The sequence below is a fragment of the Citrus clementina genome, unplaced genomic scaffold (assembly GCF_000493195.1).
Source record: "Citrus clementina cultivar Clemenules unplaced genomic scaffold, Citrus_clementina_v1.0 scaffold_7, whole genome shotgun sequence".
NCBI lineage: Eukaryota > Viridiplantae > Streptophyta > Magnoliopsida > Sapindales > Rutaceae > Citrus > Citrus x clementina.
The window spans coordinates 16,064,427-16,089,147 of NW_006262075.1; the positions used below are offsets into that span (position 1 = coordinate 16,064,427).

At 30.6% G+C, this 24,721-nt stretch overlaps 2 protein-coding genes and 1 non-coding gene across 4 annotated transcripts; 2 read left to right on the forward strand and 1 right to left on the reverse strand.

Moving 5' to 3' along the window:
- The first annotated feature begins 5,303 nt into the window (after window positions 1-5,303).
- On the forward strand, window positions 5,304-8,134 carry LOC18037132 (60S ribosomal protein L7-4). Its single transcript, XM_006427693.2, has 7 exons — window positions 5,304-5,411; window positions 6,189-6,370; window positions 6,452-6,549; window positions 6,639-6,696; window positions 7,286-7,365; window positions 7,458-7,560; window positions 7,652-8,134. The coding sequence occupies exons 2-7, from the start codon at window positions 6,191-6,193 to the stop codon at window positions 7,865-7,867; spliced, it is 735 nt and encodes a 244-aa protein (XP_006427756.1). The 5' UTR covers window positions 5,304-5,411; window positions 6,189-6,190; the 3' UTR covers window positions 7,868-8,134.
- On the forward strand, window positions 5,827-5,919 carry LOC112097065. Its single transcript, XR_002904723.1, has one exon. It is a non-coding gene; the product is annotated as a small nucleolar RNA Z103 (small nucleolar RNA).
- A 7,442-nt stretch (window positions 8,135-15,576) lies between the features above and the next one.
- On the reverse strand, window positions 15,577-23,229 carry LOC18037420 (metal tolerance protein C4). 2 transcript variants are annotated; one of them, XM_006427695.2, is made up of 13 exons: window positions 22,676-23,228; window positions 22,509-22,563; window positions 20,884-21,016; window positions 20,705-20,760; window positions 20,283-20,397; window positions 20,132-20,189; window positions 19,903-20,021; window positions 19,508-19,627; window positions 17,072-17,173; window positions 16,919-16,991; window positions 16,295-16,362; window positions 15,991-16,051; window positions 15,577-15,921 (listed from the first exon to the last, which is right to left on the reverse strand). In XM_006427695.2, the coding sequence occupies exons 1-13, from the start codon at window positions 23,031-23,033 to the stop codon at window positions 15,899-15,901; spliced, it is 1,341 nt and encodes a 446-aa protein (XP_006427758.2). In that variant the 5' UTR covers window positions 23,034-23,228; the 3' UTR covers window positions 15,577-15,898. The 2 variants fall into 2 exon arrangements, with proteins under 2 accessions (XP_006427758.2, XP_024036816.1); XM_024181048.1 differs by lacking the exon at window positions 19,508-19,627 and having other exon boundaries at window positions 22,676-23,229.
- Between the last annotated feature and the right edge of the window lie 1,492 nt (window positions 23,230-24,721).

The window sequence follows — 24,721 nt, forward strand, 5'->3', positions numbered from 1 at the left end:
ATAGTAAACTGAAAAATAACATTATAGAAAGGTTAAACCTACCATATAAATTAACCAAAAAAAAATATAAGAATTAAATTGCAGTAATTAAAAGAAGAATGCAGGAAAAGAATACTAACCCTTAAGGCGTGGACTCTCTCTTTTTTTTTTTTTTTTTTGCCAATTTTAAGAATTACCAACTAATTAGATAATTAATTTAATTTCTGGGCCTTAATAGTAATTTTAAATCCATGTATGTTATGTCCACAAAATCCAAAGGTCCAAGTTCATCTAGTCTTTTAATTCCAAAAGACTAAAGAATAAGGCAAAGTCCAAATAATCAAGTTCTAATTCGGTTTGAGGGACTGATTTGCAAAGTTTCTGGATCAAAATAAAATTTTTCATAAATTTTATAGATGATATTAAAATTTCAAGAGAAGAAGGGCGCTAACTGAAGTTTTACAGAAAAATAAAATAAAATAAAATGACAGACAGAAACGAATGGCAAAAATAAATTGACACCAAATTTAAAAAATTTACTGGCAATAGTGCCAAAAAATTGGCACAACTCAAAAGTATTGTTACTCTCAAATATGAAAATATCTAGTTATAATATAAGTGAGTGAGTCTAAGGTCGAACCACGAGAAATTTAAAATCTAGTAGTCAACTTATTAAACAAAAAAATTAAATGCGAGAAAAGAAATTAATAGGAATCAATTTATAAATTTGCTAAGGTTATGGGATTCACTCTCGGATTTTAAACTATAGTTATAACAACTCTCTCATATTTGAATTTTGCATTTATTTTGCCAATTAATTATTATGTCATTTAATTCTTAAGTAAACATTTGTGTGATAAATATGGGATCAAATACGTAATGTGGCACAATTATATTGAAATGTCAACATTATGTCCTAATATCATATAAATCTAAAGAGATATAGTTCTATAAATTAACATGAAATAAAAGAAACTAGTAAAGAAGAAAAATACAACAAATAAAATAAATTTTAAGACTTACTTGAGAAAATAATTAATCAATAATTTAAATTCTTAAGCTTCTCCTTTCACCTCAGCTCAAAAAATTAATCACTCATATTGAACAACAAAACACTTACTTTATTGAACAAACTTCTGAAATATATATTATAAGAGATTGAACTATACAAAATAAGAAATTTTTCTAGGTCTCAGTCTCAGCTTCCTCTCTTCTCTCCGCACTGCCCCCCTCGCCTTTTATAAGCAGCAGAAATCTTCATCTTCTTTTATTTTATTATTATTTATCTATATAACTTTTTTTATTAAATCTCCTTAATAATACATTCCAAATGGCTCCAACAATTCTTTTTTGTTTCTCACTTTTAGTTCCAATTTGCTCTTTATTTTTGAAATATTTACAATATAAAAACTAACATACTGTAAATTAATTTAATATAAAAAATTATTAGACAGTATTAAGATAATTTAGAAATAATAAGGGCATTAATTAATACTGTAAGTAAAAAATTGATAATTTTATCTTTAATAAATATACACTTTTCAATGTCAATCACTTAGCTAGAATTTCACATACTTTAGTTTTTTTTTTTTCATTAAAACATCCTCATACATTTATAATGAAAGATAAAAATAAATAAAGAAAACCATTTATTATATCGTTTAATAAATACATCCATATGCAAATAGCAAATAAATCTATTTCTAAAAAACTTAATTGAAGCATCAAACTATACTTTATAAACATCCTCGAAATTATGAAATTAAACTAATTCTCACTAAATTCATTAACCAAAACCATTAAGAAAAACTTCTTGGCGTAATTTCATATAATTTCTTAGCCATGAATAACCTATTAAATATTATTTTGAGATCATATTGCACTATAATTCTTTAAAAAGCTATCATTATTAGTTAGCTAATCTCCAATCCATATCAATCCTCAATAATTTATATATCCGTCAACTTCATATCATTGAACATATCAATCCTCAATTCATTATTTCGGAAAAATTCTACTCCAAAATTCATATATCAAAAACTTCCTAATCCTCAAAATTATTTAATAAATAAACTCCAAAGTTTCACCAAAATCAAATTAATCATAATATACTTATTTTTGCCTAATTAACATTTCCTCAAATTTGAACTTTTCTTAAAAGTGATCTGTAATAAATAGCCTAATATTCAAAAAATAAATACATTCATAATACAATATTTCTGTAAAATAGAACTCCCCTTAAACGTATATTTATTCTCCAATATCTTGTTAATCTTTTGCAATCCTCCAAATATCAATTGATATCTTGCAAGAAACTCAAAAATTGTTGAACCTGTATTTAATTTAAAAAAATAAAGGTGGTTAAACGAAATTTTTATGGTCAAAAAATTGCTTTACACCTTTCCCATTCTCGTTGCTCTCTCTCTCTCAAAGCTCATGGCGTGGGTTTAGGGATGGCAATGGATTGGATCTGATCCAAGATCCACGTGATCCAAATCCAATCGGATTGGATTTGGATCAGTTTAAAATGGATTTGGATCGGATTTGTATATTGATATGCGGATAGACGGATCTTGAGCAAATTTGGATCTATCTTAATATCTAAATTCATATCCATATCCACTCATCTTTTAATTTTATTTTATTTTAAAAATTGCTTAACAATTGTGGAATTATAATGATAATAAATTTTATTCATAGCATATTAGTAGTATTTACCATGCATTTAAAATCTTAAAACTTAAAGCTTAGTTTTATAAATTTAAAGGTCAGCCAGCCCCAAATCATATACATGCAATATTCAAATTGCAAGTCAAGTAATATAACCTGTCAATTTATTTTATTATATTGGCCAAATAATTTTTAAGGAATATAGTTATTCATATATTTAGTCAAATATGGTCATAATAAAAATAATAAATGACTAAATATAAATCATGTTTAATTTATATGTCATTATCTAATGTTGTAGAAATGAGGGTAGGTGTATTGTGGATATTAGAATGATGAATGAGACAATAGAATATTAGATTGATCTTACTTCTGCAATTACTTCTGAATCATATTTTATTATCTTTCTTATTTGTTATTTTGGTGTAAAAGTATAAGCTCCAATATTTATTATATTTTTGAGAAAAATTATATAATTTATTTGTTATCAATACATTTTAGCCTTCAATTTTCAATCTAAAAAAATATTACTTTTTTATTACTGAATTTTAGAATTTATGACGGATCTAGAGCAGATTTGGATTTTAATTTTTTTTTTCGGATTTGGAGCAGATATAGATATTTATTTCTTTTTTGGATCTGGATATGGAGCGAAAAATATGGATTCATGACGGATCTAGAGCAAATATGGATCTTAATTTTTATTATGGATTTGGATCTGTAGCAGAGTAGATCCAATCCATATCTGCCCCAGTGCCATCCCTACGTGGGTTTGGTATCGTTTTTCAATTAGTGTTTCCCATTCTTATTGTAGAGAAGAAAAATGTTGTTTTTCATGTGATGTTTTGAAAAGTTAAAATGCGTTTGGTAGTTTGTTTTAAAATAGTATATAAAAAAATGAAAGTAAAAAAAAAATTGTGTTTGGCTGTTTATCTGAAAAAGTGAAGACAGTGAGAGAGAGTAAAGAGTTATTTATTATTTAAAAAAATTTTAATAGTTACATCATATTTTTGTGCGAGATATTATTATTAAGTGTAATTACTTTATTTTCAAATGTATTCTATTATTCTAAACATTATTTTGTGGAATAAAATATAAAATTAAATTGTCTAAAATAGCTTAATGCAATATAGTAAACCAAAAAAATATGTTATGATATAAATTTTTTAACTAAAATACCATGATTAATTGTATTTTTTATAATTTATTATAAATATATGTAAGAAAATTATTTTTATTTTAAGAAAGTTATTTTATTTAGAAAATAGTTCCTATTTTGTGTTTTAAAATAATATTGCATTTTAATTATATAAATAGATTTTATTTATTACATAATAATATTTGAAAGAATATAAAATTATTTTATAGTTTTTATATATTTGCTAACATTGCTTGGAGGATATAACTTTTTTATTGATATATTTTCAACAATATTTAGAAAATTGTTATAATTTTTATTTTAAAATAATATATAAAAAAATTAAAATGATTGATTCGGCTTCAAGACATCAAATAAACATAATTTTCATTTAATGTTATTTATGAAATACCATTATTTAAACCGACCTAGAGTGCTTTTGTTGGGCCTAAAATGTATTAATTGTCTTTGGAGTTTAAATATGTTAAACCGAGCTTAAAATATAATAATAACAATAATAACCTCCTTATTTTTTAACAGCTCAGGTTACTTCCTTTTTGTTCAAAAGATAAGAAAAATATGAAGTTGGGTTAATAATATTTTTTTTTTCTTAACAAAAATAGAGGTAAATTAAGATTTTCAAAAATGAGGAGGGTGATTTGAAAATATTCAGTTCACAAAAGAGGTAAGTCAAAATAAATTGTAAGAATAATTAGTTTGGGATATTTCATATCACCCTTCAAATTCCTCATAAAACCCTTTTCTAAATTACCCCATTAAAGAAATAAATAATTTTATTATTTCATAAATACTCTCCACCCCGTTCAAAACTTTTTTTTTTAATAATATATAAAAAATTAAGTAATAATTCCACTCTTTGGTTTTAACTTTGAGTGGTACTCTTGACACCCCTCCAAAAACCTCTTAAAACTGCTATTTATTATTTACCCCATTAAAATATTTTAGAGTATAATATGTTTCTTATAACATATTCTTGTACAACAAAAATAACCTTAATTAAAACATTACTCATAAAACGTCATTCTATCAATTATTAATATTGTTCAAACCTCATATAAAAATTTTTCTTGTTCCTCTTCCTCCCATGCTCTTTTTTTTTTTTAAATTTATTTTTCTCTTCTTTTGGTCTTCCAACACTACCGTGCTTAGCCCCAGTTCCTCCTTTATTTTCTCCCTTTTCTTTTTTATTTTTTAACTTCTTGTGCCGGTAAATTGTGCGTTAAAATTGCTAGGTCCCAACCTGTTGCTCAAGACAATTTAATAAATATGTGTTTTAGTTCTAAATATGCAACTAATTCTTGTATCTTGATATTAAAAAATCATGCCCATAAGCCCAAATATGTTATTCCAGGGTCCATAACTCACCGAACGCAGCGTTAATATTAAACACACGGTGAAGATCCATTTCTCAATAAGAGTCTAATCTCAGCCGTTGAATAGTTCACAAGCTAGAACGCAGCGTTTAGACAAGTTTTACAGTTACAAAACCCTAGCTTTTTCACTTAACAGAGCCACTCTTATATAACTTGCTCAAAGAAGCTCTCTTATTTGGTTCTTCCGCAGTCCGATCTTCTACGGCCAGGGGACACGACACTTAAACTCTGTGAGTCGACTCAGATTTCATTAGCCCTTAAGCTTCCATTTTCATTCTAATCGATATATGCTGCCCTTTGTGGATTTTCAGCCTTTGATCTTGTTCAAACTTTCTGCTTTGTTGTTATTTTTGTGATCATGTTGCTTTTTTGCCGTTTTATCCATCTGGGCATTTTTTTTCGTTTGTTGAAATATACTGATCTTTTTTTTTTCAATTTTGTTATGTATTATGCTTTTGGTTGGTGAGAATATGTAAAGAGGAAAGTAAAAGAAATAAGAAAAGCCTATTACAATTAATTCATTTCATTGAGCTTGAATCAAAATCTGTATCATTAATAATTAATCCGAAGAAGGCTCAATTTATGTCTTTTGTTTTTTTTTTCTGAAAGAAGAGTTTTGAGGGCAAATTTTTAACTATGATTGAGATGGAAGTGATGATTATTTCCCCAGATGATCGACAATGATTATAATGTGCGATTTTTCTCTTTTTGAGAATCCAAGCCAGTATTCTGATCCATCTCCATGTCATTTTAACTAACTATTCCACTTTCATTAATATTGGTCAAAATTTTTACTTTTAGGTTATTATATTTTGTAATGTAGGTTTCTGCATATTAGAGAAGATACAAGTAGCTTCAATGTTGTTAGGGATGTTTAATGTTGCTATGATAATAATGTCTATTTGGGACTGTTATAGGATTCGAGTATGTTTTGATTTTATGGCATGCACGTTTATTGTTTTACTAAGCTAGACCTTATTCTGAATGTGGGTTTGTTATTATTATAGAGATGGCTGAAGTAGAAGCCAAGGCGCCAGTTCCAGAGTCTGTCTTGAAGAAGCAGAAGAGGAATGAGGAATGGGCTTTGGCAAAGAAGCAGGAGCTTGAAACTTCCAAGAAGAACAAGCTCGAGAGTAGGAAGCTGATTTACAATAGGGCTAAGCAGTATGCAAAGGAGTTTGCTGAGCAGGTGATCGTTGTAAACTTCTTCAAAGTTTAATTTTATTACTATATTTGGATTAACAAGATTCTTTTTTTCCCCTAATTTTAGGAAAAGGTGTTGATTCAATTGAAGCGTGAAGCTAAATTGAAAGGAGGGTTTTATGTTGACCCTGAAGCTAAGCTTTTGTTTATCATCCGTATCCGTGGGTAAGTTGGCATTATTGATGTTTATGATCTTTTTCAAAATTGTGGAGTATGGATTTTAATAACTTAGTTGTGTGCTTTGGAACTCTCAGTATCAATGCCATTGACCCAAAGACAAAGAAGATTTTGCAGCTTTTACGTTTAAGACAGGTAGTTTATTGATTTCTACTTACTTCCATATGAATTAGATTTAAAGCTTTGTGATATTCTTGCCATTTTCTTATTATGCCTTCTCAGTTTTTGTGTTGTTCGCATGGGTGGGATTGGAAACTTTCTAGTCTGGAAAGTTCTTGTGGCGTGACTCATCTCTCTTAGAAAAGAGAAAATGGGGGGAATATGTACTAGTCTTGTTTAATATTGTAGTTGTTTACTGGCTGGAGGAGACTTGTGATACGTAGCTGGAGCATTAATTGTTTTTATTCCGTCTTTCATTGCTCTGATGCGGTTTAATGTTTTAGTATATTGTGTAGTGTTTTGTGGTGTCTTTAGTTTGTTTTAATCTTAGTTTGGGCCTGTGTATTTGTCGCCTGTGAGATGTTTCAGTTGGATTTTCTTTTTCAATTTCATGTTGTGGTTGCATTATATGGAAGGTAGATACATTAATTTGTGATAAATTATAGTCATGCAACATGACATTGAGTAATTTTGGTATTGAAACTTGATTTATTTCAAAATCTAGTGTCAACTTTTTTCTTGAATAAGAACATTGTTTGATTAATTTCCTCCTTGAATAATACAGATCTTCAATGGAGTTTTTCTTAAAGTGAACAAAGCTACCATGAACATGCTTCATAGGGTTGAACCTTACGTCACCTATGGGTAGGTCAAATATTATGTGTGTGATTTTACTATTTGGAAGGCTTTTGCTTCTAATATGTGTAACATGTCTGATGAACTCATGTTTCATGTAGATACCCCAATTTGAAGAGTGTTAGGGAGCTCATTTACAAGAGGGGATATGGAAAGCTAGATAAGCAGAGAATTGCTTTGACTGATAACTCAATTATTGAGAAGGTTTGCGCATCCTATGTTCCTTAGTGTTCATCATGTGGCAGTTGTGCTGCATAGTGCCTCGCTTAACATGTTATGAATGATGATGTATCAGGCTTTGGGCAAGTTCGGTATCATCTGCATGGAAGACCTGATCCATGAGATTATGACAGTGGGACCTCATTTTAAGGAGGCTAACAACTTTTTATGGCCATTTAAGCTCAAGGCACCATTGGGTGGCCTGAAGAAGAAGAGGAACCACTATGTCGAGGGTGGTGATGCTGGAAACCGTGAGAACTACGTCAATGAACTGATCAGAAGAATGAACTAGGCAGTTCGCATTATTTTGATGATTATTTAGAGTTTTGAGGTGTTTCATTATTTAAGAGTTTTGAGGTTCTTATGCTAAGATATTGTTGGTACCGTAGCAAACGAAATTTTAGTCCCCCCTTTTAATGTGGAAACAGTTTTTGTTTTAAACAATGGATCATGAGATGTTATTTGGAAATTTTATTCTGCTTCGGATTCGAGGGTTAGTTCATAATTTTTTATGTATGTTCAGATTTTCAAAAGCATGAAGGCCTCTTGATTGATATAATATTGTGCTATTTTGTAACGCACTCCATATGATACTGGAATTAACCTTGTTTAATTGTTCAACTTCTATGTGTGTTTTTTTTCACTCTACTAAAGGGCTTTTTAGAATATGGTCAACATAAGCATTGAACCCATCCAACAGTATATTTAAATGGATGGAAAGGACTGATAGGATGCCTACTGGCCTCGTAAATCGGATTGGTAGAATTTAGTGGGATTAAGGATCTAGTCCCGAACGGTAGCGATATAAAATTTTTTGTGTTGATATATGGGGGTCGTCAAAAATACCCAACTACCAAGCCTAGGTGATGTGGGGATGAGGTGGGGTTAGTTCTGTCGGGTTCGGTAAGAAATTTACATTTTACAAAAAAAAAATGTTATAAAATATAATATTATTTTAAATAACTGTATTTATTTGACTTAATTATTACATGTGTTTAAAATCCTAAATATTTACAGTTCATATTTTCATATATATTTTCATTAAAATAATTTTAAAATTTGTAAAATTATAAAATAAATTAAAAAATATACATATATAATACTTGGACCGGGTGTCTAAAAAGCATCTCCAAGCTTGGCTCCGGGCATTACCATACCCAAGCTCGGACTTGAATTTTGTCGTCCCTAATATACTATTTGGATTAAGATTTGAAATGAAATTTTACTTCAATTTACTATTTGAATGGGATTTATGATGCTTGAAAAATGAACGAAATTTGAATGAAATTTGAATCTCGACTATATTGTTAATTGTAGCTCAAATTTGGATTTTCAGAAGCGTGTGACTAATTAGTTATATGAATTATAGATAACTAACATGTCAGTAAGGTTTGTACGATAAGTCATTTTTATAAATAAAAAATATATGACTTGTCTATCATATTCGTTTGACATATTGGTTATGATAGAATTTGCATAGTATAATAGTAAACTCACGCCATCTAAGACATTTATGATCTTTATCGGTTTTGATGGGAACAAGATCAGTACAAATTTTGTGTTCCTATTTATTATTCGAGATGGGATTTGAAACAATTTCTCTCAATTGACAATTAGAGCAGGATTCGGATTGACCAATCCCAATCAGAGCATCCCGATTGCCAACCCTACTTATAAATATTGATTACAAAGAAAGTTTAAATGTATGTGTGTGTGTGTGTGTATTTTTTGATAAGAAATTTTATATTTATATTTATATTTTAAAAAAGTGACGTTCCTTTGTTATTGTTAGAACTGAGTAGGATTTTGATAGAAAAGATGGATCTCCATCATAAAAATCTTTTCTTAAACATGGATTCAATATTGTATATTGTGCACGATTTCCTTTATTACCATGTGAATACTGAATTGTGATTAGTCTTTAGCTGTTTTCTTTATTTGCTTATGATTTCTTTATATTGATGCTTTATTCCTCGTGAATGATTCTACGTTAAAACGTGATATTTATCTATTAAATAATATAATAATAATTTATAAATTATAAAATTTATCATCAAATAGATGGTTGACATATAGCGATTAAGACTAAAGTTAAAAACTTAATTTTTTAGATCTATATAACGTCATTGTATGTATTCCTTTTAAATTTGGGGACGTAACCCCTATGCCACACAATGGTTGCTAACCTCCTAAAAAAATTGGGCGTAAAAATAAACATAGAAGATATTTTAAGAGAAATGAATGAGTCAATTATCTAACAAATAATATTAAAGAGAGTAAAAATATCGTACTTAATAATTTAGCCTATTTAGTTCTGACTACTATAGTCGCATTACGTTTCCCCGATCTATCGGGTTAAAAAATTAAGCTTTGCAATTACTTGGGACCAGGGGCATTGTACATTTGTAAGTTTCGGAGCTCTTGTATGATTTGCCTTCTTTCCAAAACTTTTGAAATGGCCGTTAAACAGAACTGAACAAAACGTGTTGACGCAGCCAGAAATTTTTCGTCAATTACAAGGACCAGGTCAATCTTTGAAAAAATTCGCTCATGGCTAAGAAATTTTGATATTTCTTAGAAATTGCTAGAAACAAGAACCTGCCTACCATTAAATCCACAAATTCGTGTTGCTTCCAAGTTAGGGAAAATTATACAGATCCCCTTACAGTTTGCCTTAAACACATTACTGTCAAAGAAGTTTTAGGCCTTTTTTTTTCCCATTGGGCTATATAGCTTGACTTTAATTTTTTGGTAAATTTTGTAAGACTGTATGGTCAACTTATTTTCTACTTGAGAATAGCTCAACAGTCAACAGCTAGCCCGAAATGCTCATTGTGCCGATGATTTCCTGAATTCAAATAATAATAGGAGCCAAAGATACCGAAAAAATTAGAATAAAATTATCAAATACTATATATATATGCAAAGATATTTTATTTCTAAATGTATTAGGAAAATGATTGGTAAAATCTGAATCATATTAATAATTGATGCAAGTGAAACATTAATTTTAAAATAATGATATGCAAACCTACCAATGAACCCCTTGCCTCATCCCTACTAAGAACAAATAAATATTGAAATATTTTATTGGAAATCCTTAAATTTTGAATTAATATCAAAATTGCCCTAAAAATTTATCCTAGTGGGGATGAAGGTGGAATAATTAGTGTGCATATTATTTTTCTTAATTTTAATGTCAAAACAAACAAAAGGGGCCATTGGTAAATCAAAATACTTTAGTGGATGTGTTTGATCGAGAAAGACACTTTTTGCACTTTGATGTATTTAAAGCAAACCATGGAGGGATACATAAAAGTTTCCGTGTAAACGTAGTATTGCAGAGTGCTTGCAGTTCCTGTCACTTTCATACTCCCCTTAAGAAACATAATCTCAGGCGAGAAGATATCAGAGTTAAATTGCTAAGAGCCAAGTTTACGATCGTGTATAAATATTCTCTTTGAAAGTGTCCGAGAAATGATTTGATCCAAAATTTTAAGCTAATAAGATTTAAGGCTCTGGAATAACACTAAAGGCAAGTCTCAGAAGTCTCAAGGGTCTCCCTCCATGAAACGTAGACTAAGACAAGATCTAATAGCATATATACATGAGCCGAGAGAAAAGAGTTCGAAAGTGAACCAAAGAGCTTGCACGCAAGAGGGGGGTAAACACTAGATCTTGGCACTAATATTATGACAGAGAAATTACTTGATCCAAAGGCTTAAAATGATATGCCAGAGACTAACAATAATATTAAAAGCAAGTCTTAACAGAAAAATAAGCTTATAGTATAAAATACTGCACGTTTAGGTTTAAACAAATGGATATAGCAGAGCAATATGTAACAATCCAATAATGCTTATTTCTTTTTATTTTAGTAATTGAGTTTTGTTACAAGATAGATTCTGAAACAGTTTTACACACACACACTACTCAACCTTGCTTAGCAAGGCAATCAAACATGACTTATTAGGAAAAGAGAAAATTGAAACAAAATTAAGATGAAGCATGCATGTCTCATCATCATCGTCTGCTGCTTATGAAGTTGCAGGGACCAAGCGTCTGGAGCAAATTGTGCAGTAGAATTTCTTCTTAACTTTATGAGAGATTGGAAGAAAACAAAATCTCAAATGGGCATCAAAATCTATTGCCAGCACAGGCCCTCCACAGTATGGGCAAGCTGCATCAGCTCCATTTCTCCTAATCACCTTTTCTCGCAGATCGAATATTGACAACACACTCATTTTTCTCTTTTTGTTGGGGGACGTTGTTGTAAGCAATGCTTGTTCTCAATACATTTATTTATGCACATAATACTTGAATATTTGGGCATGCAACTTCTTTGGAGTTTCATTTTTAAAGCTGTTTCTTAGCTGGGGCGCTATTTTTTTTGTTTTTTTAGTTACAACTGTTAAAGAACTTGGTATTTTGCTCGAACTGATTGGTGATGTTCACGTTTGGTGCGTTTAAAGCAAGAAATGAATCAATTGAGAAGCTGCGAAGAAATTGGTATTGAAAGCAGCGAAGTTCGCTCCACGTCAAAAAAATGGTGCTTGACTGTTTGACTTCTTGGACATTTTAGCTGCGGTTTCTCACTGAGCCCGTGTTTTTAATTACAATAGAAGCTTTACACCCTGGATTTTGATGTAACTGATGTATTCATTTGACGCACCGCACCATATTATGTGAAAAGAAAGGAATAAAATCCTTTTTTTTATCCGAATATTATTGAATTTTAATGATTTTTTATTATGTGTCTTTTAGTGATAGTGTATGGATAAGATTTAATTTTTTTTTATTTTTTTATTTATTAACAATCAATCAGTGATTGAGTTATTTACTCATGACATAATCAGATCAGAAGAAAATCTTGATCCGAAAAGAAAATAGATTAAAATGTGCAACATGTTTACATGCTGCATCACTTGGGAAGGTTGTAAGTTATGAGCTCATAATTTGTGATCCCCTTTGAGTCTATTAGGATTCTTTTCGGGTGGGCTTGGGCAGTACCAAAAGAATGAGATCCAAAGGGTGAAGGAGACAATATCTTGTTAGTGGATCGGCCGTTACATTAGAATAGATTGAGTTACAAGTGGGATGATGTTATTCTTTTTTTTTAATTAATATTATTTATTTTAGAATTTCCCTTATTGCACAATAAATATTTTTTCTCCTCCCTCAGGATCTCAATAGACTAACTGACCACGTCTCACATCTCTTTCTTTTCTTTTTCTTTTTTTTAAATTGATTCGCAATTTGAATGAAATGTTAACTCACAGTCAAATCCCCAACTAAAATTAAACAAAATCTTATAAAATCACAAGAAGTAAGGTCAATATCATTAATAACAACAAAATCCATCACTTGTTCATAAAATTTAATAAAACTCAATATTGAAACTCGTCGTATGTTGATGGATTTATGTACCTGTTGTCGATGAAGATAGATCGTAGAGGTGATAATTATACTAGAGAGAGAGAGAAAGAGACGGGGTGGGGAAAGAGGGAAAAAATAGAATAAAATAATTATTTTTTAATTAAGAATGATTCAGAAATATTATAAAATAAATTAAAAAGTGGTGGCCGGTAAGATAGTTTGAGAAGATCAAATATTATTACTCTTATCTCTTGACTTGCCATTGCTCGGTCTTTTTTTTCTTTTTTCAAAATGGACTTATCGTTACATTAGGATAAATTAAAGAGTCAGACCATTGGCTCCTTCATAAAAAGTCCTAATAAAACACCTTTTTCAAAAGAACCACATTAATTAAACTAAAAGAATTCATTATTTATAACTATACATGCATTCTTCCAAAATTACCCTTAATTTAATCTCTTTAAATTTGGCTTATTTCTGTATGAATATTTTTTTTTTGAAATAATTACTTCTTTAACAGAAAAAAATTACAAGAGACCTACCATTTTGGAAGGGCATCCTCCAACATTTGACCAAGGCCCCCACTGCTATAATAGCCATCACCATCATCTTATTTTGCGCCTGTAAAAGCTTTACAATCAGCAATTAAACCGTATAAACAAACAGTTGAGGTTTCATTTTCAATATCATCCATACGGAACAAGATTCCCACAGCCTCAAATACGAATGGGGTTTTGGCCAATTAGACTGAATAGCTGCTGAGCAAATATGTATATATAAACATAAGGATCAAAGTTGTGGTGTTGAAAATGACCCAAGATCCTTGCGTGTTCATTAAAGGATGCGTACTCGAAAGAGATTGAAATAGGGATAGTTTTAGAAGAAGATCAGTTTCCTCATAAATAATGAATTCTGTTTTATCAGTTAAAGAGGTTCTTTCATAAAGACGGTTTTATCAGGACTTTATTGGGGTGTTGTTAGTAGCTCAACCCTAAATTGAATTAATGGGCTGGCAAACCTAAAAGGTATTTGACTAATCTCCTCATGAAGCTCCATTTTTAATTATATTTATTTTTTTTTTGAAAATAAATTTAATTTTTATTTAATTTTTTTATTGTTAAAACTTAAAATAGTATTATATTATTTTTTTCATTTCTTTTGTAATCTTATTGTTACTCGACATACAAACTGAAAAGTTTTCTAGTTGATGAATTTTTGGATGTTAATTATTAGCTTAAATAGCACATTTATTTAGACTGTAGTTTGAAAGTAATGTTAAGTACAAAAATATTTAATTAATAAGAAAGAGGAAAAGAAAAATAAATTATTTTAAATTTGTACAATTTATGTTAGTTACATATGAAGTAACATCTAGAAAAAAAAAAAAAAAGCGATTGATCATGAATGTGAGTATTTTGTTAAAAAAAATAAAAATCCATGTGTGTTGACTTCTTATTTGTTCTTAACTATAATTTTATTTGAAGTAGGGTTTTATAAGGATAATGAGGGGGTGCCAATAGCTTCACTCAATGGTATTTATCCTACTCAACTTATTTCACTAGCCCCACTATCTAATTTGTTTCTAAACCTACCATGTATCAAAAAATAAATATAGTAGAATCTCATTAAATTAATAATTGATAGATTGATAACCTTGATTAATAATCTAATTTGTTTTTTTTTAAAAAAAATCTTATCAAATAATTCATAAATTAATATTAACTAATTTAAAACTAAATGCATATTTAATATGTCTATGATTTTCTTTGTTGTACTATTATAATGCTTTATGCATTTCATTTGTCACTATTGCTTTTTTTTTTTTTTATACTTTTCAAATAAAAAGTCATTGTTGTATTCTATATGCTACGTCAAGAGAAATAAGAGAGATGGCTTAATATATTGCCTTCAAATGTCTTCTTTGATGAGTTACCATGTAGTTGTGATCTAACCATACAATCTCACCAAAAGATTATCACAGGACTAGTTCACTCAATCAAGAACAAATAAAAACTATATTATATAACTTGACGAAATCACTACATTCTCTAATTATACTACCTTTACACTTCATAAAAACTCCAATTATGAATTGTTATTATCTTTATAAATCAATGGTTATTAATTTATCAATGTATTAATATTTGCTAAATTAATAGATTTTAAATGATCCTGTTAATTTATCAAGGTCATACTATCCTGTGCTTTATATATATATATTTTTTCTCAAGTATCACCTGCTATTTATTTCCATTGTGGAAGTTTCGGTAACAGTGGTGGAAGAAGGTGGTTGGAATTTGTGAAACTGTTTTTGTGTTTTTTGTTTTAATGATATTTTTATTTTCCAATAAAGATAATTATATAAATAACTGCAGTTAATTGAAAAGTGGGGATTGATAAGAAAAATTAAGAGATTTAGATAGCACTGCTATTTAAACAAAAAAAGAAAAGAAAAGAAATTAAACATAAAGAAGAAGTAATTAACCATCCCCGCTTTAAGTATCCTTGAATATATTTCGCATATTTCGGGTTAAGTATTTTACTTCACGTGAAAGTGTGATTGGGCTTGGACGGAAATCCAATTTTGACTTGACCAATGTGCATTTTAAATGCAAATTACCCCTCTAATTAGATAAGAAGTGCTTCAGTACGCTCTTCAAAACAAATAATACCATAAGCAATTAATTCTAAGCGTATATCAAATCCACGGAAGCAGTAATTCGCTATGAACATTCCCAACATAATTAATTGGCTTCAAGTGACAAGCATAAAGCCAGAATCAGTGATCATTCTCGGATATACAAGAAAAGAATGCCATGTAATGTACTGATAAACACATAAATGTCATGATGAGGGTACGTCTACGGGGTTGTGGGCTTCAATATCCACGTGCCGTATGCCAGGAAGAGGTCCTGGATCTCCTTCTCTAGTCTATCAACTTCAGTTCCTAAAGCTGTACAACTTCCTCACTTGCACCAAGAACTCGATGTTAAAACATTCAAGCACAATTCAAGATATAAAAACAAACTGCATTCATACCATAGTTCGACATGATTTTAAGCAAGGCTGTGTCGTCCTTCTCCTTTGCAGCTTCATGAAACTGTAATCGGAGCCAGTCGGACAGATAGAAATAGTTAATGATATTAACTTGTGAAGTATGGCATGTGTCAATTCAACAAGGGAGTTGAAAGTAAAATATATGCACGTAATGAATTTGTAAGCGTTAGGACTCACAAAGTTAATAGTTACCAAAACATTGGACTGTATCAGTTTCTAATATGCATGTGATAAATTTCAAAATAAGAATGTGAAGTAATGTAAAGTAGAGACTAAGATGATTAACCTGTTTGGCCCAAGCTTCACGTCCGGTTCTCTTTAGATAATTCTGTACAACCATCACTCCGTTGAAATCTGTTTCAATTCAGTCAAACATCATCGTATCATATTAATACACCGCTACTGCCAAATTAATTCACATTAATGAAACTAAATTTCATGAGTGGCATAGCTGAATAATGCCTGCTTCTTTCCACTTTCAATACATGATTAAAATGATTTCTTATCATTACACAAAGTTTGCATCTATGTAGGCAATTAATCATCACAAATATATGCTGTGTACTCCATATTATCTATATGAATTTACAAATGCCAAAGCATCTCATATGGATTGTAAACTAAGAATATTATCAGAGAAATTCACACCTCTTTACAGAAACAACAAGCTACTACTCTTGCAAAGATTTCTACAAAAATGTAGATGCCAAATGTAACAGAGACGACATGTTGTTGACAATAATCAGATATTGATGTTGACAGAAATTAACTCTCTGACAAATCGGCAAAAGTACGAGCTAACACAGGGAAGATTGGAAACTTTGACGGATATATTGATTTTAGAAGGAAATTCAGGAAACGAAGTTCCAAGAAAAATAAAATTGCGGTAGGACATGGCAAGAAAAATCACCTATCTCCGCCTTGAATCTAAAGAATCCCGGTCCAATCACCTCGCTTTTGCAATCATATAGAGCATCTACAACCTGCCAAAATTTTAGATTTTCAAACATGGGAACAATGCACAGAACAAATGTAGTCATAGACTTATCTTACATGAACATACCGGATCATTTTTCAAGAAATGGAGAATCTTCTCCATATCATGGTCATCCATAGCCCTACCAATCAAAGCATGACGATTCCTTTGTATTAGAAATATAGCCACCTGCACAGGAGATACAGTTCATTACCTATAACAATAGTGAAAGTTTTATTAGTTGTTCTCTTGTCAATATCATATACTAAACAGCGATAAGAACAGTAAAATCTGATGACAGTTCCAAGATAAGCCTGACCATCAGATATTATTGATAAAAGAACAGTAATTTCTGCATGGCCAATTCATTATTGTGCAGCAAGCAATCTTGCTTTTGCCACTATTCCTCCTCTTCTACTCTTAACTAATAATACAAAACAAGCCATTTTCATATTTTCATACTCAAAATTTCTAATTTTAATAGCCATTGAGGCTTAAATTTACAATTAAACAGATTCCTTCAACCATCTCTTTTAATCACACTTATCACTTTCTGTAACAATCTTATTTACCATTTTTGGGAGCCTATCCCCAAATTCAAATAATCAGTAAATGTATAAATTCCATATTCATACAGATAATTTTTTTTTTCAAAAATGCATTTTATATTTTAAAGTTTTTTCTTTCCAGTTACCATGCAGCCACCCGATCTCACAGTAAATTAAACTAAATACCTCTCCAAAGTTGGTGTGAGTAGGATTCAAACTTTTCACCACTTAATTTCACTAACAGGCCACGAGGCCAAACTAGCTGGAGTGTTCCCTTGAGGACTTCGTACAGATCTATTCATGAGATCAATAAAAACTCAAAACATAAATGAGCAGTAGAAAAATCAATTGAGAAACAAGGATCCTGTTTCAGTAAGATTTGAACTTAAAAGCAACCCAAGCTGCCAATCTTTCTGTAGCTTGAAGAAGCACGGCTGAATGGTGAGGTACCATATGACAAAGCATACACAAGTCATCATATAGCATTCTCTATTTTTGAGTTGTCAATTCTTTGAAATTGGGTACCTATTTAAAGCTTGGAAGAAGTTGGTTGCCACTTAACAAAAGAACCCTTTCCTTTAAGGGTCGATAATACATTTTCAGAAAGGTCCAAGATGTCTCAGCTGATGCCATTTTCTCATTGATTTCTGAGTGACAGAACTATAATGCATGTCTCAGAGAACCAATTACTTTTAGAAAGTGCCTTTTCCTTGCTCCAAATGGTAAAATAAGAGCACATTAGAAGTTCACATGATACAATAAAACTTCTCTATAGTAATACTCTGTATAAGAATAACCTTCATATAGTTATAAAAAATTCTTATCCCGATTTGGGCCAATTATAAAAAAAAATAAAGTCCACATTGTAATAAGTTACAATTTTATCCTATTCTAAGGAAATTACCTCTATATAGTAATAATTAACTGCATATTGTAAAAATATATATACTATACAACATTAGAGGTTTTAGATGGAATAAAAAAAAAAAAAACTTTCTAAAGTTGTTAAGGGCAATATTTATTTAGATTCTTAAGATTATTTTTCATATTTCCCAACATTACAGAAATTTTATGTACTAGTATTTTGAAATTATGTCTCCCTCTTTTATCAAAGTCTATAAATCGGATTTGACATGCCCATTAACTATATTATCAATATAGTGTGTGTTTTACCTCTATATCAGTGGCGGATCTAGAAAAATAATTTACCGGGGGCTAAATTAGATAATAGTAAAATATGAAAAACTAAAATTTTGAACATATAAAATATTTGCTAATACATTTATAATTATTCTCTACGCATTTTCATATTTTAAAATGTTATACGATAGACTCATTATCAATATTATTAAATTTATTGTTTCCTGTATAAATAACCAAACTATCATTTATCCCATATGATTCCAAAGATGATTTTTCATGAGTTTCATTCCTGAAAACGTTCGCTCCAGTATTATTATAGAGACTGGAAGAATTAATCATATTTTTTAGAATAGAAAATATTTTGAGTGGTGGGCTATTATTATTTTTAATTAAAATATAAGTTTTTATAATTCTTAAAAGTTAAATTTTAAATTTTATGGGGGTTTATAATTTATAGTGATTATTTTAATAAATTTTTTATGGGAGCTAATTAAAAAACTAAATTATTTTTCTTTTTTAATTTTAAAAAAAAAAATTTTTTGCCAGTGGGGGCTTGAGCCCCCATTGGTCACATGCTAGATCCGCCCCTGTACCCCCCATTGGTCACATGCTAGATCCGCCCCTGTATATCACTTACACTAAGGATAAATGAGTCAAAATAATAATTTTTGTAACTACACCTCTGTTAAGTTATAACCTCATAGTAATAAATTAGTTTGGTCCCAACATTGCGACTACAAAGAGCTTTTACCGTACTATCATGTGGAGATTTCCAACCTCAGGACTTTCTAATGCATGTATAAGTGAATTTATTATTTTGGAAAAAAAATACCATTCCAAGAAGGTTTCCAACTATAATTGAACCAATTGGGTCATAAATTGCATTTCCTGTGACATTAACTGCAATCAATGATGCTCCAGCTATAACAAGGCCGGTAACTGCAGCACCATCCTGCATAACAGAAATCATTTATTAGGGGTCCCAGACAAGGAGAATAGTTGCAATGTATATATAGTATCAGACATAACTAGAGAACAAATTATCAGCAATCAACCAAAATATATATTTTTAATTTGAATTGCAAAATGTAGTTAATTGCAGTAAAGATGATTAGGGACATACACGGCTATACAAAGATTCACAAACAATGTGCACACACATGGTAGAAGGATGAATTGTGTACAATTGCTTATCTAAACTAACAGTGAAGAATACACAATAAATACCTCTGTCATAACAGCAACAGATGTAGGGTCATGACCACGCCAGATATAGTCTCTTATTGTCATACCTTCTGCAGCTGCTCCTTTCTTGACAGCTTGTATCGCAACAAGAAGAGAAGCACCTGTAGGAAAGTATAATGAACTTAAATCAAGAAAAGACGAAGATCAAAAGGTTAAAACTAGCCTCTTCAGACCATGTTGTTAACCTAAAATCACAGTCTGTGAGCTATACCTTCAATGATAAATGAACCACAAATCACCAAAGCTGCATATTTCATATTTTCAGGAGCCTGTAGAAAAAACACGCAAAACTATATAAATATGCGTATGTTAAGGTAACACAGAATATTTAGAATTTTGGATGACATAATTTGTTTCATTACCTCTGCAGTCCACAAGTGTTGAATTCCATTGACAATTGTAGCACCAGAACCAAGACAAAAGATCCCGACAGCTGATATCAAAGACCAAACAAATCGTTCCTTGGAATAGCCATAACTGTACAATTGGGGGAAAAAATAAATAAATCAATTCAGTGCATTCTTATAACAAAAATAACACCTACGTCTTCACTCTAAACATGAATGAAAATTTCTGTCTCCATTGAGTAAAGTTTAAAAAATAGAAAGCACTAGTGTCCTTTGGCTAACGTACTCAAAAATAAAAAATAAAAAATGCAAAACATATGTAGCCTGAAATCTAGAAACAAATTTATACATGAGATGAAGTGCTGAAAGATTGAAAAACAAGGAAAATGCAGGCGATTTATTGTTAATGATGATGGCTTATGATGTAGAAAACTTACGGATGAAGAGCATCAGGAGCACGCCTGGAGCTACTCAGACCATAAGCTAGAAGCACCTGCAATTTTAATAAGAATTATTTTCTCTGCAATGAGTAATATATGAGTTGATTTAATTTGAAGGAAGAAAGAAAACAAGTGCATCTGCTAGCCTCGTTCCGAAGAACCTTCAAGATAAGTACCTGATTAGCAAAGTCCGCAACCGAATGCACAACTTCAGCCAGCATAACATGGCTAGAGGTCCCTAGCCAGACCCCAAACTTGAGAGAGAAGACAAGGAAATTTCCCCACAATGCAGTCGTAACCGCTCTTTGACTACATACAGATTTGAGGAGATGATAATAGCAAGAAACAAATCAGATAAGTTTTAAGGAAAAAATGGCAGTAAAATATAATACAGGATAGCAAAAGAGAAGCACCAGCCATCTTACGTATACAACCAGATCAGATTGATCATAACCATGTTCAATGTTAGTAATTTATTTCTTCTTGCAATTATTAGGGTGGTCTTTTTTCCGGTTAGTTTCTTTAAATAAATATATCATTTCAATCGGTCATTGTCTGGTAGAAAAACAATACCAAAGATTAAATTATAGTTTAAGTTCTCAACTAAACCTGTTTATTCTCTTGTCACATATTTCCCAGTAACATAACAAACACAGGAATACTTACAAACAACCAAATTTACTCTAATAGTATTTGAACCATGATGTTCTATGGCATAACAAGATTAAACAGTGCTGCATAAAAAAGACATGGACTAAGCATCAGCATCCATAGAAATTGACATTATCAACACTTGTTGGTTTGTAGCACAGGTTCCAATTCTTGTCAGAATGCATGCATCTAAAATCAGTTGGCTAAAGATTAATCAGAAAACTAAACAATAGGAGGATCCCAATCCCTTCTTTTCCCATGCTAGAGTTGTAAAAGATTCATTTTTCAAGTCCTATTCAACTATAAAAATGCCCACCAGATGCATTTTCCAAGTCTCATTCAACTATAAAAATGCCCGCCTTTTACCAAATTAGGAATGAAATCGGGCTCTATCAAATGCCTCGTTCTTCAAGATACTATTTGATTGGAAAAATTCCTCAAATACACGTTTCCTACAGTTCTACCAGCATTTTTATTGTGAAGAATACCGTCATTAACAAAGACACTTTGTACTGTTCCTATTGCAGAATGCATCCATGAAGAGAACTTTTTCTTTCTTTAGACGAATACCACTTTTACAAGGTTGTTTACACAGTAATGTGCTGAATGATTCGCATCTATAATGTTAGTTGTCACAACATTCTATCTAGATGATTGCCACAAATCAATTGCCAATTGATAAAAAGGCCAAGAGAAAAGTAGTTTATCAGACTCCTTTTTCCAAATTAACAAATGTGCCTATTACTCTTATCTCCCTCCTTTTTTTCTCTTCATATTTGAACGTTAAACATTATCATGCTTCGAGAATTTCATTTCCAAAAGGAAAAAGTTAAAAAAAAAAAACTTATCATCACTCATTTCAACTACATTACCATGATCATACTTGCTTCCCAATTATAACCAATTAGCGCACTTCATAAACTCGAGTGCTACTAATGCCACCAGAACATTGAAACACACTGGACCTTAAATATCATTCTACAACCTTCTACCTATCAACGTGGACTTTTGAAAGAGTGGGAAATCAAGTATCTCGTAACACCCAATACTATGGCCAAATTATAAATTTATGCCCGTATTCACAAAAATGGAAAATATATGCTCGAAGAAAAGAAACAACACATTTAGGCGACAGCTTCAAAAATTTTACCTGTGTTCATCTGTAGTCTCAATCTTCTTCACCTGCTTTGCCCTCGTAAAAAAATCTATAATAATTAAAAAAAAAGCACACATACACACACACACACACACAAAGTTAGACCCCAATTCACATTTAAATCCCAAAATAAAACAAACAGGCAAAAACAAAATACTTACTGCGATTAGAGGAGTACTTATGATGTTGATTACTACCGCTATTGTCAAAAGAAACCAAACCCAGTAACACGAAACGTTTCGAGCAATGAACCGAGCAAAAACCTCGAAACTGATTAGTATGCTCTAAAATGCTAAAGAATTTTCCATTGTTATCATTTATAAATACATTAAAGGGAGAAGAAGGGTTTAAAACGGCAGTGCGTTTAGAGGAATGGAGAAGGCGAGAGAGGAAACGCCAAGATGTTCGCATCAAATCTAAATCTTTTCTTTCTTTTTCTTTTTTTTTTGGCTTAATTAAGAGAAATTCTGATATTGTTCTAAATTCCCCCAAAATGTTCGAGATGTTAAGTACCCACATTCATATCGAGGGTTGAAATGGAGTTGGTATAAAGAAAGCTCAAATATGAAAGGGATTCTTGACGTGATAGCAGCAGCAGCAGCATATTCCGTCTTCTAAAGAAGAAAAGAAGGTGACTGTCTGCGACTGATTATTGGGAATGAGAAAGTAAAGCAGGGACAGTGGCAACGGGTAGTGGAAAGCAAAAATTTAGCCCAAGTAATTTTTGTAGCCCAAATAGCCAATTCACTTTTTTGGACTACGGGCTAAATAAAATTTACCCAAATTATATATATTTTCTAAATTTATGTAAGATTTTAATAGAATATAAACAAGTTTTCTAATCTCAATATTTAATTAATTAGGGTCATTAATCCATAGATTTCTTCAACTCCAAGTAAGAAGTACTTGTGCCTTTTAGGCTTTTAGCTCAATTCTTCATAATCGCTAGTAGGGACTAAAATATTAAATTATAATCCTCGGAAGCTTAGGATGGATAAACCAAATAGTACTCTTCTCAACCGGTAGCAAACTAACCCTAATTAAATCACATTTTAATTTATCTGAGGTAATACAATTGTCTGGTAGGAATTTATGACGTGCGGTTTCGTTTTAAAACAACTACCTAATTGTTTGTCATTTTTACAAACTAAATACACACATGAATGAGGTGACATATAAGATATCCAATAAAAAATTTATAGTTCTTTTACAAAATAATAATAATAATAATAATAATAATAATAAAAGTAATTATTAAGAGTGGTGATTTTGACCTCCTCAATTTATCTCATCAGTCCTCATTTTTCAATTAATATTATTTATTTCATAATTGGCCTTGCTAAATAAATAAATATTATTTCTTCTCTCAAGTTCTCAATTGATTCACAATTTGAATCAAATGCTAACTCATAATCAAATCCCAAATAAAAAATTAAACAAAATCTTAAATTTCTATAAGAAATCAAAACCAATATTAGTAATAATAACAAAACATACCACTTATTCATAAAATTTAATAAAACCCAATGATGAAACTCATTGTATACTAGTAAAGGTGATGTATTAATAGTGAAGAAGATAGGTGGTGATGGCAACTTCTTGTTGATCAAGTGTTGGGGGTGATGGACCGATGGTTATGCACTTATACTAGAGAAGGACGGGGTTTGGGGGGAGGTAGAGAGAGAATAAAATAAAATAATAACTTTGATTTATTAAGGATAATTTTGAAAAGTAATAAGATAAATTGAAAAGTGAAAGTTAATCAGATAATTTGAAACACTCAAATATATTCACTTGATATTAATAACTTTCTCAAAATAAAGGATGGTAGAAAAATTCAGTCCAAACTTTAGTGTTTCGGGCCGGATTTGGCCCCACAACTCGAGCAAGTTTTCTTAACACTAGATTCGAGCTTGAACTTTACCTAAAAAACCCAACCACGGCCCGAAGGCCGAAGAAATTCTTAAAAAAATATTTTAATTACAATACACCTTTTAAAATATATTTAACCCATCCATATAGCATATATTTTAAGTACTTTAATCCCAATTTTTAAAACCTAATCTAACCGCTGCCTATATTACGAGGCAACCTGCACTAGTTGACTGATGGGTTAACCAGTTACCACATCATGTGTTCTTACAAAATTAGTCAACCAATATGGTCCTATCATTTAACCAACAGCTTGTAAACATGTGAGATTAGCG